The sequence below is a fragment of the Gallus gallus genome, chromosome 3 (assembly GCF_016699485.2).
Source record: "Gallus gallus isolate bGalGal1 chromosome 3, bGalGal1.mat.broiler.GRCg7b, whole genome shotgun sequence".
Taxonomy (NCBI): domain Eukaryota; kingdom Metazoa; phylum Chordata; class Aves; order Galliformes; family Phasianidae; genus Gallus; species Gallus gallus.
In genome coordinates, this window is record NC_052534.1 from 59,366,162 (window position 1) to 59,382,958 (window position 16,797).

The window sequence follows — 16,797 nt, forward strand, 5'->3', positions numbered from 1 at the left end:
AAGCAAGATCACAACTCTGTGGAGAAGACTGTGTGTTGGGAAGCACTTATCCTTCTGATTGAATAGATCCAGCTATTCACCAAATTTTGTCCACCTCAATTAAGCTGTTTTTCAACTCTATCTAAAAATCACAATATTTTAAATGAACCTTCCCTATTACTTGTTAAGAACTTTCACAGTTAAATTTATTCTGTACTAAAATTATGCACTGTGTTTCTCTTAGTGAAAAAGGATCAAGTTTTAGTCTTGCTCCAAAATGCAGTCATCGGTGCAATTCTGTCTCTGGTGAAAATCTCTGGTATCAGTCTCAGAATAAAGCACAGAAGCTGTGGGCTGTCCAGTCCTGGCACTGGCACTAAATATCCACCCTGAGTCATCACTCAGACACGTCACATCTTCTGGGACACACTTTTATAGAAGGAAGTATTATGATTAATTGCTACTAAAGTATTTTGCCAACAGTATCCCCCTGCACAGACAAGCAAATACAAAACTCTTAACAGTCTTGAAGTTAATTACTAATCCTATAAAGTACAGCAACATGACCAGTTTATCAGTCCTAAATTTATTAGAATGAATCCACGAAGAACAAGTTTTAAATAAGAATTTTATATACCAAATGGTACTTGCTTTGAAATAAAACTTTGAAAAAACTTAGTTTTAATAAAACTTAAGTTTTGAAAAGAATTAAAACAATGATGACAGCATGATGTTTTTATACCATTAAAAGGTAAAAATATGTATTTTAGCCATTTTATGTAATGCTACAGAAATTTTCAGTTAGAATCCCAGGAAATTACTGCCAATCATTGTTTCTCTGTACAAAGTAAGCTCTTCATCCCAAATGCATAAATTGAATTTAAAAAAAAAAAAAAAACTGTTAAGGAACTTTAATAGAATAAAATGTCTCATTTCTAACCACATGTATGCAAAATACTCCCTGTCAAACTCGATATGCGGGGAGCTACCTGTGCTTATGCCTGCTGTCAAAAATCTGTAATGAATCTAATGGGCATCCCACTGAGTATAGACATACCTAAAATCACAACAGTGGCAGTGAAGACAGAAAAATCCTATCAGTAGATTTTATTTTTCAGCTGCCTACCTCATTTTAAGAGAAATACAGGCATTTTAAAAGATTTTACTTGGCAAACCTGTCCTGAGGTCCAATATCCTTAGCCTAGCCAGACAGCTTGTCTTGTCTCCAGGACCTTGAGCTTGAGGCTTCTTGGCTGAAAGAGCTGACATCTCTTCTGAGAGGTATCCTCCACACCCATAGGCTCACAAAAGCTGTAACTGATTAGAGACACCATAGAGAGCAGCAGCAATGACAGAAAGCTAAAATGAAAACAGTTGTGAGCATACACACATAAACAGAGACTTTTACAGAGTCCAATCAGCAAACAAAAGAACACCAGAGAAATATATTTAAAAGGCAGCATAGAGGCAGGTGAGATACATTTTGCTGTTTAAAATGATGCAATCGCTAACATTAGCAGTATTAGCGAACAAGGCTGGAAAAAAACCTTTTTTTTTGTCCAAATAGCAGACAAAAAAGAAAAGGATACTGGCCACTTTCTTCTCCTGGCTACCCAAAACTCCACTTTTTTAGGAGCGAAGAAGGAATTTCCAAACTGAAAAGATAGTCTCATTCAACTCTGGACCCCAGTTTAGACTGTAGACCAAGCTAAACAGCAAAGGAAGAATGCTTTCAAACTTTCTTCTCAGCTTTTGATGAAGGAGTGGAAAGAAGAGTCAGAAAAGAGAACCATGGTGGTGACGGGAGCTGAGCCAGCAGTGAACAGCCTCTGCTTCTTGGAGCCTTTTTCAGTCCTCTGTCAGCTAACCCAGAGCTGCTTGCTATGCAGCAGGGAAACAATAACCACCACACATCATCTGCTCCAGTCTTGCCCTGTCCCAGAGGACATCTTTGTGCCTGAAAGACCTTTGGCTGGAGGACAGTGCAAAGTCACAGTCACTTTTCCAGTGACGCTCTTCTCTGGCTGGTGTCCCCAAGGCCTGAAGCTGTTCTGGGGACGCTGGAAATAGCCATTAATGAAGAGTTCTTAAATCATAGTCATGGAAAGAAAAAGAAGATTCAGAATTATTAAGGTGTTTCCTCCCTGTAGAAGCTCCACAGCTAATTGTAGTATCAGAACAGCTTGAGAGAATGTGTACTTGTATCTTCAGTATTTTCAGACAGGTGAGCCTTGACTGAGAGCTCAAAAATAGAGTGACTTTTGCCGACTTCCACATGTATGGATAGAAATAATCTGCTTGTAAGTCACAGCTCTTGAGCTAAAGCACTGCTTATTAGGCTAACAGAAAAAGGAGAAGAGAGGTCAAAAAATTAAGGATGTCCACCACAGTCTTACTGCCCTGTAGAAAAGAGGCAGAGAGGAAGAATGGCTCCACAAACAGAAGACCCAACTTCAAGATCTCACACGCCCCTATCCAGTGGGTGGAAGTTGCTGTACTGCGTAGCACCAGCATGAAGTCCAGTGAAAGCGTTCTGGAAACAAGAAGCTTGCTCTGCTAGGTGAGATCTAGGTTTAGACGTCCCAATAACAGACACTAGTTTCTTAGCTTGGTTTAAAGGGAGGACTGCACTTTCCCTGGGATGTTCAGCAGGCTGACACATCTCCTTCATTCCTCTCATCGGACTGAAGAGAGGAAACGACTGAATCTCAGCTTTCTGAGTCGGCGTCATAGCTTTAAAGAATAAGAATGCTCTGCTGAGACATCCTAAAATGGTCTTTGTATGCTTTCTTTTGTTTGTTTTAAGGAATAGATCAAGAAGCAGCAGAAGCAGCACGGGTTGTGGCAGAAGCAGCAGAAACAACTGTTAGCATTTTTATATCAAACTCTTGTTTCCATGCAAGTTCTCTGATACTGAATGAGAGTTGAACTCATTACTTTTTTTTTTTTTAAATCTTGAAAGACATATTAAGTAAGTCTTTTTCTTCAACACTTCTGCTCATTTCAACAAAATTCCTAGGTCCTTGTTACCTGTAAGACCCCCTCAAACCTTGACCTTCTGTCAAACCTGTTTGAACCATGAAATAAAGGGATTCCATGAAAAGACGAGGATCCGTTCCCTTTCTGAACTCAAGAAAGTGTTCCCTACAGCAAGAGAGGGCCTCTGCCCGTATGACCTTGCAGCTGACTTCAGCTCCTCCCTCCATCCAATTCACTGCAGTGCAACAAAGCGCTCCAAAAATAACGTTTATTTTTCAAAACTGGAAAATGGCACAAACCACCCCAAAGGAGAGAATGACAACGGAATGAGTTCAGCGCGGGCTTGTGAACTGACCCTCCCTGCCAGGGACAGGAAACTGGAACTTCACAGAAAGAGACTGAATGGAACCAGATTGAATGAAAGCGCCAGAAACCGCGGCCATCGGTGGCCAAATCCTGTCGAAAGGATAACTCACCCGCTTGTCAGTCCTTTGCTAGAGACAGCACGAGGCCTGTGTCCCAGCTCTGTAGCTATAAACGCCTCTGCTTTGCACGTCTGCACATACGATTGTCTGCAGTGTGCACATTAAACAAGGAGAATATTTCCAAATGATAGCTTTAATGTTGGGGATCAGCAGAACTGGAACATCTGATTTCAATTCCAAACTTTTTGATTAGTGTACGTTGATGTAGTACCCCAAATACACTTACAGTTTCTGTTCAAAATGGTATTCTTCTGTAATGATAGAGCTGTTATGTATGAACTGCTAAACAGAGGCCACACCACCGCTGCTGAATGGACTAAAAGTTGGACCAAGAAGAGGAGAAATAAACTAAATCATTCTCTTTAAATAGACAGAGCCAGATTTGCCACTACCTTACATCTTGTATAACCATTTAGATCATGTCTACGTAGGGTAACTTTTAAGAAAATGAAGTTATAAATGCATAATAAATCCATCTACAAAAATTCCTTGCCTATGAAGAACAAAAAGTAATTTTAATTTGTAAAGTAATAAAGACTGAATGTCAAATTGTAATACTAAAATTGAAGTCAGAAGTTACATGAAGACAGCTTTTCAGAAGCGGTAATGTCTTGATGTAATATTTGAAAGTGTTCAATTCAAATCCTGCTTTTGAAAAGTTTCTGAGCTTTCATCTCCCTCCAAGTTTAGCCCAGAACAACTATTATACGGCTGACATTGAGTCTCAAAACAAAGTGATTTATAATGTAAACAGAGAAAATAAATCACTATTTCAGAACTACCTACACCACCACAGATTAGATCCAGAAGGTCAGACAAAGTTGCCATTGAATATTTGAGCTCTCCCTGCTGCAGCTGAGGACCACAACACACAGAAGAGCAAATCCAGTTAATGAACTCAACCAAATGCACAATGATTTCTACTTGCCTAGGTATGACTGGGTTTTTGGAGAGGCTCTAGATTATTACCTACAAAGACTGTAAAATGACCACAGTCAGTAGCTTGCAGCAAATTAAGAAGCAAGGCTTCCTCTAGTTGGAGCAAGCAGATACATTCACCAACGCCCTCTTGAAGAATATTTGACCACCAAAATGAGAAGAGCCATTAACATCCTGAATTAATGGGCTTAGTGGTTTTCAAATGAGGTATTTTCATGATGGACACGGTGTGGATTCAGCAAAGTTTTCCCTTTGACAAATACAGCTTCAATTTCAAAGATTTGATTAGGCTTAATACCATTAGGGAACCATTACTGATTTTATGCTGTTGTTGTTACTGCTTTAACTATCAATTTCTGAACCAAAAATTGCAGACAGTTGGCTTGACCAAGAGTCAAGGTTTAGGAATGCAAGAGCAAATCCAAAGTACAGATGAGCTTCAGATGTGGACAAACTTCAGAGGGTTTAAAGAGGCTCTCCAGCGTTTGTCAGGTCACAGAGGCGCGTGCATGTGTGCACATACACACATTTGTTGCTTTGTGTGTTTGTGTTTTTTTGTTTGTTTTAAACACTGCAGTCCTCAGCCAGAGCAATCTGAGCAGTTATTGCATACAACAATTAGAAATAAAATCTCATGACAAACTTCTCTGTTCCACTGTATACCATATAAAACAACAACAAAAAAAGAAAACAGCAGAAAAAAACCCCAAAGCAAATGAAACTGATCTTCATAATAAGCAATCCTTGATCACCACCACGTGTTTCGAAAACGGCCAGATGTTCACAGTTTAAGAAGCCAAATAACACTACTATTTTGTAAATGTTAATGGTGAAAGAACAATAATAATGGTTTTAGTCAATCATCATTAGGACTTGAAAGCACAAATATAAATTAAATAAAACTCAGAAACATTGTACAATAAAATCTGCTATAAACAAATGTAATTAAAAAGAACCGCTCTCAACCTGTGTTGTGGGCTTCATCTTGCTTTAAAATTAAAAGCAGTATTTATTTTTCTGAAGCATCCAAATGAATGTTCATATCCAGATGTCTTTACAAAGAAACACAATCTTCATTCCTTCCTCATTTTTTAATATGTTTATATTGTATTTTACTTCTGGTTGTCTTTTTCTTCCTTGGCAATTCTTTTTGTCACACCACTGAAATACTTCTCACGGAAAGAATTGTGTCCCTTGTATGGCATGTACTGACCATCCGACAAGTAAGAATTCTGGTCTTGATCCTGTATGGTATCAAAATGTAAGCATTAATTAAAAGTCCAGCATGCACTGCCACTGTTTTTTCTCCAGACTTTTTCAGATTACTACAAGCAAGAATAAAGTACTTTTTTACAGTTTAATGGCAAATGTTTAAATTGTTAAAGAATTCCAAAAATACACTGCTGAAGTTTTCTACGGAATTAACATTAGGAACGCATACATCCTACTACAAACTCATTGACATTTTAACAGAAATGAGAATACATATGCAGCGGATTCTCATTCAACACTGATCAAATACAAGCTGTAACCAATTTTTGTGTTTGTTTTATTGAGTGGGTTTGTTTTTCTTCATTTGTTTTAAATGTACTTATTCAGATTTCTACTCTGTACACCAATCTAATGCAAGCTGTCAATAACATACATTTGAAGCTTGAACTGTGATGAATCACTGGAAGTATCTCAGCAGTTATCATCAGAATTCAGCCCTTGCAGGTTGAAATGAGAGCACAGGTACTGTCACACAGACTTTTTACAAAGGAAAATACAAAGATTAGTTTTCAGAAAAAATATAGCCTGTATAATTCAATCACTCATTTTGTGGAAAGCAGATACAAAAAGAAGAGGAACACAAAAGATTAAAAGGAGTTCCCACAGATACTGAAGTACTATCAGAGGATTTCATTTGTGTGCACTAATCACATGCTTCTGAAAAGTAAAGCTGACATAATGAAGCCCTGCACATAAAATCTATTTGACATCAGCCTATAAAACAGTTTAGAAAACTGACATATGAGTGACTATATATAAAAGTTTAGTTCATCACATTCTGTGGCTCTGTACAATTAAGATACTTACCAATTTGTATTAACAGTACTCTAACTTAAATAATACATCAACCTTTTTATCTGAGTGCTAAAAGCTGATGTCAAATTTAAAAACAGTTTAACATTTATGGTTTACAGTTTATCACACTCAGTAGCAGGATGGGACTGAGCTGAACAGCCTCACAAGTACAACTGAACTGTGCAAAGAGAAGATAAAAACAAGCATACAACAGAACTAAACTTCTACTAAATTTTTCTTTCTAATGCTCCTTCGCAGCTTCGAGCAATGCAGTAACATATAAATCAGTTCATTATTTTAATATACAGTTTGGGGTTATTCATTCATATTTGAAATTAAAGTTACTCTGGCATGCTTTAGCACAAGTAATAGTAACATGGAAGTAGATGTAATTCAGTATTTTTGTATATTACCCAGCTATTACAATGCCAGATGAACTAAATTCCAGTGGACATCCTCCCCCCTCCACCTATTTTGTAGCTCTTTTAGACTTTCATCTATCACGATCAACACCACATCCTGCTTTGTATGTCCTAACACACATTCTAAAGGAGCGAGACAAAGATTTTACAACACAGCAAGACGTTTGTGTGCATGTGTAAGTGCCCTCTTCTGGACACAGTGAGTAATTCCTATGAAGCTGCTTCCCACTAACCTAGCAGATAGCCATCAGCACGCCACAGGCTTATATTAATCTGCTGAAAATTACGTGCCACGTGCATACCTAACACATAAAGCACATACACCACGAGCAGCCTGTCTGTTCTTTTTAAATACTGTGATGCAAGAAAACAGCAGGAGAAAATGATCTCAGTAAGCCCACTTTAGACACAATACTAATTGTTTTCTGTCACTTGTGAGAGGTGAGACTAAGCCTCATAACATGTCCATGGGAAATATATCTATATATTATTGGAGACAGGAAACAAGGAGGACTTAAGTCCCTTTCACAGTCTGCCCGCTCCTCCAGCTCTCTTATGCTGTACCACTCTGAGGGAAAGTACACTTGTTCTTCCACTGAATTTGCAGGTCAATAAATCCTTCTTTGACCTAAGCAGGTAATGTATTCTTATACCTTTGGGAAGCGTTTTAATGATGATTTTACTTAATTCACTTGTTTTGAGAAATGGATGAGATATCTGATCCTGAAGGATAATGATACAGGTGTCAACAGTATTTTAGTATAAAAATCAATCCCTATAACCTCTAAGAGGTCACACATCTGTACACCATTCATCTGGACTCCTTAAGTAACAAAATGCTGACTTGGGTTGAAGGGAGGAAGGAAGAACGGAACTACTTCCCTGTAACTCCAAGCTGGTTAGGGCAAAGAGGGGATATGGTATGAAAGGGAAGAAACTTCAAGTTAAACGGAGCTGTAAGAAAAGCAACCATATTCATCAGATGGACAAAAGTCTGGCACTTCGTACCACAGAAGAATCTTTTTTGTAAATGCAGGCCTCATCAAAAGCAATGCAGACCACTGCTTGCTAGATGAGAGATCTGCAGTCAGGCACTGATTTCTTGGGACGGCTTACAAAGAAAGCTCCTGGCCCATGCTGTTATAATTCCAGCTTAAGAGCACACGTCTGTGTAGACATGACTGTCCAATAAAAATGTTGATGGCTTTAAAGAACAGATTAGGAATGGCTTCTTAAAAAAGGAAAAGAAAATAAGAAACACTAAATTTATCCAGAGATGCAACTCATTATTGACATGTACTAATCAAAAATAGTTTTAGAAGGAATATGAGAACTGATCAAATAAGAGAAATTCTTGAATTTCAGAGATGAATATTTTTGAACAAATTCTATAAAGGGAGCTGAACAGGTACTATCTGAGCACTAGGAATAGACTGCATTTAATTCTACAGGGATGAGACCAGGGATACCAAAAAATCATCTTCATGAAACCATTCTGACTATTTGGTTTGGAATTCACCTAGGCATCAAGCACCAGCTCATTTCAGTGAGAAAGCCAGTCAAATATCCTCAGTTGACCTCCATTTTGAGTAGCATAAACAGGCAGAACACGCAATCCAAATTTCTCAAAGGAGTATTTTGCAGTAAGAGAAGACAACTTTGGGATTGTGGACAGAAAACAGTAATGAATGGATCAAATCATAGGAACAGTTTCAGTTACTGACCATGCTTTCCCTCAAGTGCATTAACTGTCCAGTCCAGTCAATATGCATGTTTGAATTCAGAGAATGGAGTTGAACCAGTGTTTTCACCTAGGCAGTCCTTCTCCTCCTCTTAACATGACTCACTGGAAGAATTGGGAGTGGTACTCAAAGCTGCATCTAGGGATGACTAGCTTTCGATTCCCTTTGAAACAAGTGTACATAGTTTTCAAGGCATAAAGTTTACAGTTGGTTCTTTGGCACAAAATACTGAGACTTCCCAAGAAAACATTTCCTTAGGCTATGTGCCAAGACTGATCAGCAATGATCAGCCTAGTTGGCAATAAGCGAACTCCTTCCCCAGCCTACTGGTCTTACCATGAAGACTTCTTCCTTTATTTGTAAAGTCAGAACTAAAAATGTTCATTAACCACCTTTTTTATTATTATTATTATTATTTTTTATTTTTTTTATTTTTAAGATCATCCTTGGCTCTCACTTTGAATAATTTAAGTTCTCAAAACAGCCGACTAATTGTAAACAGCAGTTATTGCATAAAACTTCTGCACTGAAACATTTTATAATGAATTCTGTGACAACTGAAAGCCAACAAAGCTCTTGTCAAAGTGGATGCTACCAAACTGCTTCTACCTGATTTGAGTTTTCAGCTTAACACTTAATTGTTCTAAAGACAACACTAAAAAGGTGTCGTGTCTCTGATAAATAATGGAAGTGATGGAAGAAAGAGGAAGGAGCTTAAAGATAACAGGAAATTCTTGTTTTTCTTTAAGACATTAAATGTTTTTCTTGGTAGACATTATGTGTAAGTTTACAAGTTTTTAATGAATCTGGCATGCCTCAGTTCAGCCTTAGGGTAATTACCTACATGCAGTTCTTGTTTAATAGATCTTCCTAGCCTTATCACAGTTTCTTGCTACTCTACATCTGGTGCTAAATAGTAGCTATATAAGCCACCTGTACTAATGTTATACAGCTATAAACAACAATAAGCACTTTCCAAATCAGGAACAACAGGGTCGCATCCAGGAACAAACACTGCTAAATGCAGTAGGAAAAATTCTACACCAGTAAAAACTCTGGAGTGGCTACATGACATGGAAATACTGGACCCGTCAGCACTGTGGATTTGTAAACCCACTGCTCCAGAGCCTCTCCATGGGCGGTCTTATGCTCACCTTCAATCAAGTTTTCTGTATCATGTCTCCCCAGAACTTCTAGGTGTCTGTCTTAACCCTCACTAATTGTAGAGTTCTCCTTCAGTATTTTTTTCTTTTGAGAAGTTCTAATGAGAAACTTCAGAACTAGGTAGCTTTTATCAGCCAAATAGCTAGTCTCTTTAAGATAGCCAAATAAGGAATGAAACAAGCGCAAGGAATTCTGCAATGGTTGAAACATGCATTATGGGGGAATGCAGGAAAAAAATGCTAGACCACTGATTTAACGAAAGGGAACAGCCTAATTAAACGCTGTTACTAAGTTCATCCCTCCTGAGACAACGGATCACTAGATACAGATTCCAAAGAACACTTGCAGTATTTATGCTGAAAGCTGTTATACTCCAACTTTGCTACTGATTAACCTACCTAACAGAGATTGAAATTAAAATAAATAACTATTTGATAGTACAGACTGAGATCTTCCAGACTTGCATTAAAAGGTTCTTGAAAAATAAACCATCACATTTTCACTTGATTCAGTCTGAAAGAACTGGTTAAACCCTCCCTGGCCTAAAGCAGAAGACTGGACACCTACTTGATTACAGTTAAAAGACATTACATCACTCATCTACTCAACCAACAGCTTCTCAGCCTTACATTATCACTGTATTTCAGCTCTTACATATGACTGCTCTCAATCTTGGAAAGTGGAACTTACGTTTTTACTCTCAAAAATACCTCTTTCCATAGCTCAGTGATGCTAAACTCGCACAGTCCTGTCCACTTAAATATCAACTAGAAAGTTTTATTTCAGTTAAGAGTGTTAATAATGGAACTGAATTTGCTGTGAAATTTGCAAGTCGCTGGTGTTGGTGACAGTTGGTGACAAACACTGGGGAACATGAAGGATTGCATAACAACACTATGTCATTTATAAAATATTAGTCAGTAGTGAGCATTACACTAAGCTGAACTGAATGAAATTTCTGAGTTCCTGTTACAAATCAGTTTCGTAAAGAAAATGTTGACTTTCTGGAGATGTAAATGCCTGCATATTCATAAAAATTCAGAAAAACTGGAGCCAAAGCTCCAAGTCGTGGATTTTATGATCATATTTGGTGAGTCAGAAGTATCCAACTCAAAAGGTTTTTTGAGATGTAAAGACACAAAAATACACGTTATGGAGGGCCATGGGAATATGAAGCATGTCAGGTAAGGGAAAACGGGGTGGGGAGATCTTTGGAAGGTAGATGCCAAACATCAAGATCCTTAACCAAGCAGACGCTTGCAAAAGAGTCAGTAGGTACCCTGTTGTTTATACAAGTTCTACATTATAAGAAACAGTGCATGAGCCTTAGTATCTTTAAGCTACATAAAAGACATCTGGAGTCCACAGCAAAAGCACTGCACAGTTTTATCTAGGCAGTAGGTCTGCCAAGTAGTATCAGGTGCTCAAAGCAAAGTGTTTCCAGGCGTGAACATGTCAAAGCACGTACTGAAGCATACGTGATGCGCAAAACAAGAATAACAAATAATGACAGTCTGGTAGCAGAAGGGTGAACATATTCTTTAAATCAGAACATCTTATCCTACAGCACTGGCAGCCACATACCTGCCATGTAATAGAACTTCCACAGAATACCTCCATGGACACCCCGAGACGTACGTGTCAAAAAGGTTTGTAATTTACCCTCGTGGTTTGCTACTGACAAAGTTGGCAACTTGGGCTCTGAATTCCACATACAGAGTGTTACAAAAAGTTGCTTGAAAATTTCAGTCATCGTTAGCATTACAAATGCAGTACTGAAATCCTGCTGTGTTATTAGTGTGATCACCATGCAAACACAGCAGTCCATCTGTATCTCCTGTCATTTTAAACAGCTCTTCCAACAGAAAAGGAATGCTCACCTTTTGCATGTGTTTTCATTAACAATTTGCTTCCCCTTGCTGTAGCATCTTTTTAACAGTATTAGCAGGTGAGAGAAGCAGCAATAACAGAACAGAGACTTGAATGCAGTGTTTACTAGTCTTGATGTCTCCAGAAAGGAACTTGGTTTGTCCTGCCCCCACAGTAAATTTAAACAAAACTCTTTGCTTCATTGTACTCATGTCATAGGAACATCATGACTTCCAAAAGCCAGATTCCTCCTAGTCTCTCATGGATTTAAAGATCAGAAGTACCACACTAAAAAATGAGGTAACAGTTGAATACGGTTTACATGTACCATCAGATCCACAAAGTATTTGGAATTTAAAATTTACTTAGGCACCAAATTACACTTCAAAAAATGGGCATTTAGGCATCTCAACATCTCCATGGATCTGATTCACAGAGTTCAGTTTTCCAAGAAAAGCAGATGCAATTTCCATAAGCAAGCATAGTTTTAAAGATCACTTCCACACAGTTAAAGGGATTTGCTGAGGACTAAAAGTTTATCAGAAGATCAGGAGGAAAAGCAAAAGAGCAAAACCAGAACAGTTCATTAAATCACTACCCAATTTACTTTGAAGAAATGTGTGGCAATTTTATAAAACCTCCGTCATCATAAAAGACTCAAGTGTGAGAGAACTGCGTGAAGATCAAATGCTGCACAGCACAAACTTTTCATGAGGGCAGCAGCTACCATTTTACACAATATAATCAAGAATTCAAGCTTACCTTGAATTCCTTCACCTTCTCCATGGTTATCAGGCGCCTTGATGTGTGGCTGGAAAGCATCTGCTCACAGTTGCTAATAAGTTTCAGGCACGGGTGGCGGGGAACGATCTCTTCTGTATATCTGGAAAAAATAAACATTCAGAGTTGTAAGCTCCTGAACTGAAACACTTGCATCTGAAACAACATTCACACAGATCTTTCACAAAACGGATTACAATTAAAAGCGTGCGACAACTTTCTATTAAGCGATCAGAAGTTCAGGTATTGTTGCTGAGTTCATCTATTATGTATTGCAGTCTTTTTTTCCACATTCCTGAGTTCAGAAGCTGGTGCTGCAAATCAGACTGTAATTACCTTGACAAATGATGGAAGATTTTTCTAAACAGAATAGAAACAAAAATCAATTATCTTTTAACAACAGATGCTAGTAATGTGGCTTGCAATTAAGTTCTTCCTACAGAATCAAGTAGTTACCATGTTTAAAATGCCTCGCATCTCAGAAGCGTACTATGTCCCTATTTCTGTTTCTCCAAATGCCGAAGGAGGCATTTAAAATTTAACTTAATAGCACAGTATTAACCCAGCTTATAAGATAAAAGAGATCAAATGTTGTTTCTATATATTGCAACAGAAATCAGCCATTTAGGCTTCATATACCATACTGTCAGTGACTATGGTTTCATATAAAAAGCCTGCTCTCGTGATTCTCCTGCGGTTGGGATGCACCAGAAGCCAGGCATCAAAAAACAAAAAAGAACTGAACAATTTTCACATGAATCACTGGAACTTAAAAGATATAATGGAGGAATTTTTCATTTTTCCTGTAAAGATGTGGATTTTCTTCACTTTACAAAGTGGATTTAATGTTCCAGGACAAAGGGGAGTCAAATCCAATACAACTGAAAATAACTTGTCCTGTACATATGGCACAAGCTTGTGACAGTAAGCACGTCACTAAATGATGGACCTGCAAAGCTGTTTAGACACACAACCAAGAAAGGCACTCAGGAGACCAGGCTGAAGAACATCAGCAGTACAAAAATCACATTCCACTAACCCAGACCTATTAACAAGACAGGGAGGTGATGCAAACTTTTGTAAGCCATAGTTTTGAGTTCACCAACAGTAGCTGGAAGAAGAAAAGAAACTCATTTTTTCAAATGAGTTTTCACTACACTCACTCAGGATTTGGTAGAACAAGTTTCATACAATCTCTGGTTTCACTGCTATTTAACACTAATTTCAGAGGCTCAGTTGCTCATGCAGTATTTGCAGGAAAAAAAGAAGTCATCCTTCACAACACCCTGCCACAAAGTTTTCGCTTTAGAGAATAAAAATACTAGTTCTGAAGTGTTAGTAGCCTTGCAACTTCAAAAGCAAAGAACCCATAAAAGGATCCCTCTGGGTACTGAGTGAAGCCTTGATATTTATTAGTTTAAAGATGATAGCAAGCCATTAAACAAGTAAAGCAACATTACAGACTTGCAGTAGCATTTGGTTTTTTATTTATTTACGTCTGCATTGTTCCAAAACTTCCAGATAGACGAAACAGCCTTTTAGTCCCTTCTTGTGTCTGAAACCAAGTCACAACTTCTGCTAAGTGGAGTAAGAATATGCTTTTGACAAGGGAGAATCAAATGAATTCTCAAATGTTGTGTTTTTACTCCCTAAGACTTTTGATGCACGTAGTACACCAAGCAGCCTCTCACTTCTAGTAAAGTAGGCACTGTCACAACATCCCTGAAGTCTCTCTTCTTAGCATATAAAAGCCTGTCTACAAAGGAATTAAAGGAATTCAGACTCAACAATGATTTCAGTGTCAGAGTGAAAGTAAACTTTGGTGTGAGATGCTATCTTGCAGAATGAGAGATCACTATCACTGTTTAAAATCCTTGTCTGTTAGCAATAATGCACATATATATCTTTCTGCAATCTTAGGTAGAATTCAGAACATTATCTGAGAAATACAGTAGCAGTGCTTTTAACAGAGATCAATTTTAACCTAGTTCTGTTTTTAATTTAAGGTAACACACAAGGATCTCAAATAACGCAGAAGCCTGATGGCAGGTGTTGCCTGGGCATATTTGATAACACAAACTCCTATTTCTCTTCTACATACATAAAATTTTCTCTCATGTTCATCCTCATAGCCAAAAATAAAGTGACCATAGAAATATTCTGTGCTAATACAGTGACTTACATATTTCAAACTTCAGTGCATAAATTAATAACACTATGTACAAATTTACTTTTTAAAGGGCAATCCAACTAGAGTCTGAGAGAGCTGCCCTCCCAAAACCAACAACAGAAGTAGAATGAGAATGCACAGCTGATAGGATAAAATGTTCAGCTGTTGGTAAAACTGTGTGTGGAGGAAGTGTGCTCTTACTAACGTTCAACAAGTAGACAAAACCTCAGTTATCTTGACAAACAGAACAAATACAGTAATTTGAAACAGAGTTCATTGACATGGAAAACTAAGCCCCTGCGTACTAGTGAATTCTGCAAGGGTTAAGCGTGTACAGACAGACATTTTGAACAGTAATTTACAATACTGTTAATGGTATTTCTTGTTTTGCCCGTGAGCAGTCTTACATGAAGGGCCTGGAACATCTCCCATATGAGGAAGGGCCGAGAGACCTGGGACCCTTCAATCTGGAGAGGAGAAAGCTGAGAGGGGATTTTGTAACTGTTTATAAATATCTGAAGTGGAGGAGTCAAGTCAATGGGGGCAGGCTCTTCTCAAGGGCGTGCATCATTATAACAAGGAGCAGCAACAGAACAAGGGGCAACAGGCATAAACTAGAACACAGGAAGTTCCATACACACATGTAAAAGAACTTCTTTACTGTCAGTTATAACAGAGCACTGGAACGGGCTGCCCAGACAGGTTGTAGGGTCTCTTTCTCCAGAGATATTCAAGACTCTTCTGGCTGCCTACCTGTGTGACCTGCTGACAGGAAACTGCCTTAGCAGTTGGAATCTAGAGGTCCCTCCCAACCCCTAAAATTCTGTGATTCAGTGTGGAAAAAAAAGTATGCAAAAAGCCTAAAATTCCAATTATATCATTTAAAATAACAACAACCCACATACAATCTACTAAGTGCTTTGTTACTGAAGAGTGTGTAGACATCTGATGTAACAAACTGGCTCCTTTTGATTCCCAAATTTTCAAAAAGAGCATGATAATTGTATGTAGGATTGTCACAAGGTTTGTGCATGGTGAAATCAGGGACTGCAGTTAATTCATTTATCAGTGTAGCCTGCCTGTACATAAAAATACAGGACATTGCAAAAGCTACCTTCAGAGCACATCTGTATCTGGGAGATACTCACAAACAGCTATCACACATTTACTCTCCCCTTTACTATAGAACAGTTTTGAGGAAAAATAAATAACAACAAAACTTATTTAAGAGATAAGCAAAGCTATGCAAACAGACATCTCTTCTCTTAAACTCAGTCATCATCCCAGGCTGCACCACTGAGCAGACAGCATTTCGCAGTCTCTGCTGGCCTCTCTTGCCCTTAGCAGTGTTGTTTCCCTCCAATTCTTGCCTCTCATTGCCATCTCTTGTCAACTAACTTGATTCCTGAGAACAAAGCTAAGTTAGTAGTGCCAAACTCCAAGCAGCCAAGAATGTTCTCTGACGGGACTTTGTTATGCACCTCCATCAACTACTCTTAATAGAAATATTTATTAATAAGAGCCTTCCTATTACTATGTGAGGTGCAGATAGATTCCTAAGAAGTCTCATTATATAACTTAAATCTCAATCCATTGGACATGCACTTACAAGGAGATGTGATGGCGTTTTCAGTTACAGGCAGGAGTTATCTCTACTCAAAAACCTTATTTCAAAATCTGATTTCCCTCATATAAAGTTTTAACCATATGAAGTATGAGCAATACTTTTCAGTGCTAGCACTAAGAAGGTTTCAGCCCACATATTCATGGCCAGGATTCACCGTCTTCTCTGACATAGTACATACCAGAAATCAAGCATACATACTCAGGCCTGTATATCGGCAGCCAGTAAACTAATCTTCCTCCCATCACCAGATATTCTGCTGCAAACTTCAATAGGTCAAAAAAGATGTCACTCAGATGATAGCTGGATGAAATGATGATGTGATTTTCTGTGCTGAACAAAAAATTGCAAGTGTAAGCATAAAGGTACAGGTAAAAAACATATTTCTAAGTTAAAAAAAATATAATTGCACTATTTGAAATTTACAGGAAGTACCCTAGGCCAATTCCAATGTGCAGCTTCTACTATAAGGTTTGCCACATTCCCATACTGGGACGTTAGACCATCACCTATCCCTGAAAATCAAAGAATCACATGTGTGTTGGGAAAAGCTATTTTGCACAGCATTTTTCCTAAG

The 16,797-nt window shown here is 38.1% G+C and overlaps 1 protein-coding gene across 2 annotated transcripts in view; it reads right to left on the bottom strand.

Moving 5' to 3' along the window:
• Nucleotides 1–549: 549 nt before the first annotated feature.
• The window catches only part of TRMT11 (tRNA methyltransferase 11 homolog), a 31,241-nt gene continuing 14,993 nt past the window's right edge, over nucleotides 550–16,797 (bottom strand). Inside the window, exons 11-13 of one of the 2 annotated variants that reach the window (NM_204368.2) lie at nucleotides 16,422–16,553; nucleotides 12,409–12,529; nucleotides 550–5,626 (exon numbers count right to left, since the gene is read on the bottom strand). In NM_204368.2, the coding sequence (NP_989699.2) occupies nucleotides 5,495–5,626; nucleotides 12,409–12,529; nucleotides 16,422–16,553 (385 nt within the window). In that variant the 3' untranslated portion in view covers nucleotides 550–5,494. Of the gene's footprint in view, nucleotides 5,627–12,408; nucleotides 12,530–16,401; nucleotides 16,554–16,797 lie in introns of both variants that reach the window. The other variant, XR_001466004.4, reaches the window with a different exon arrangement.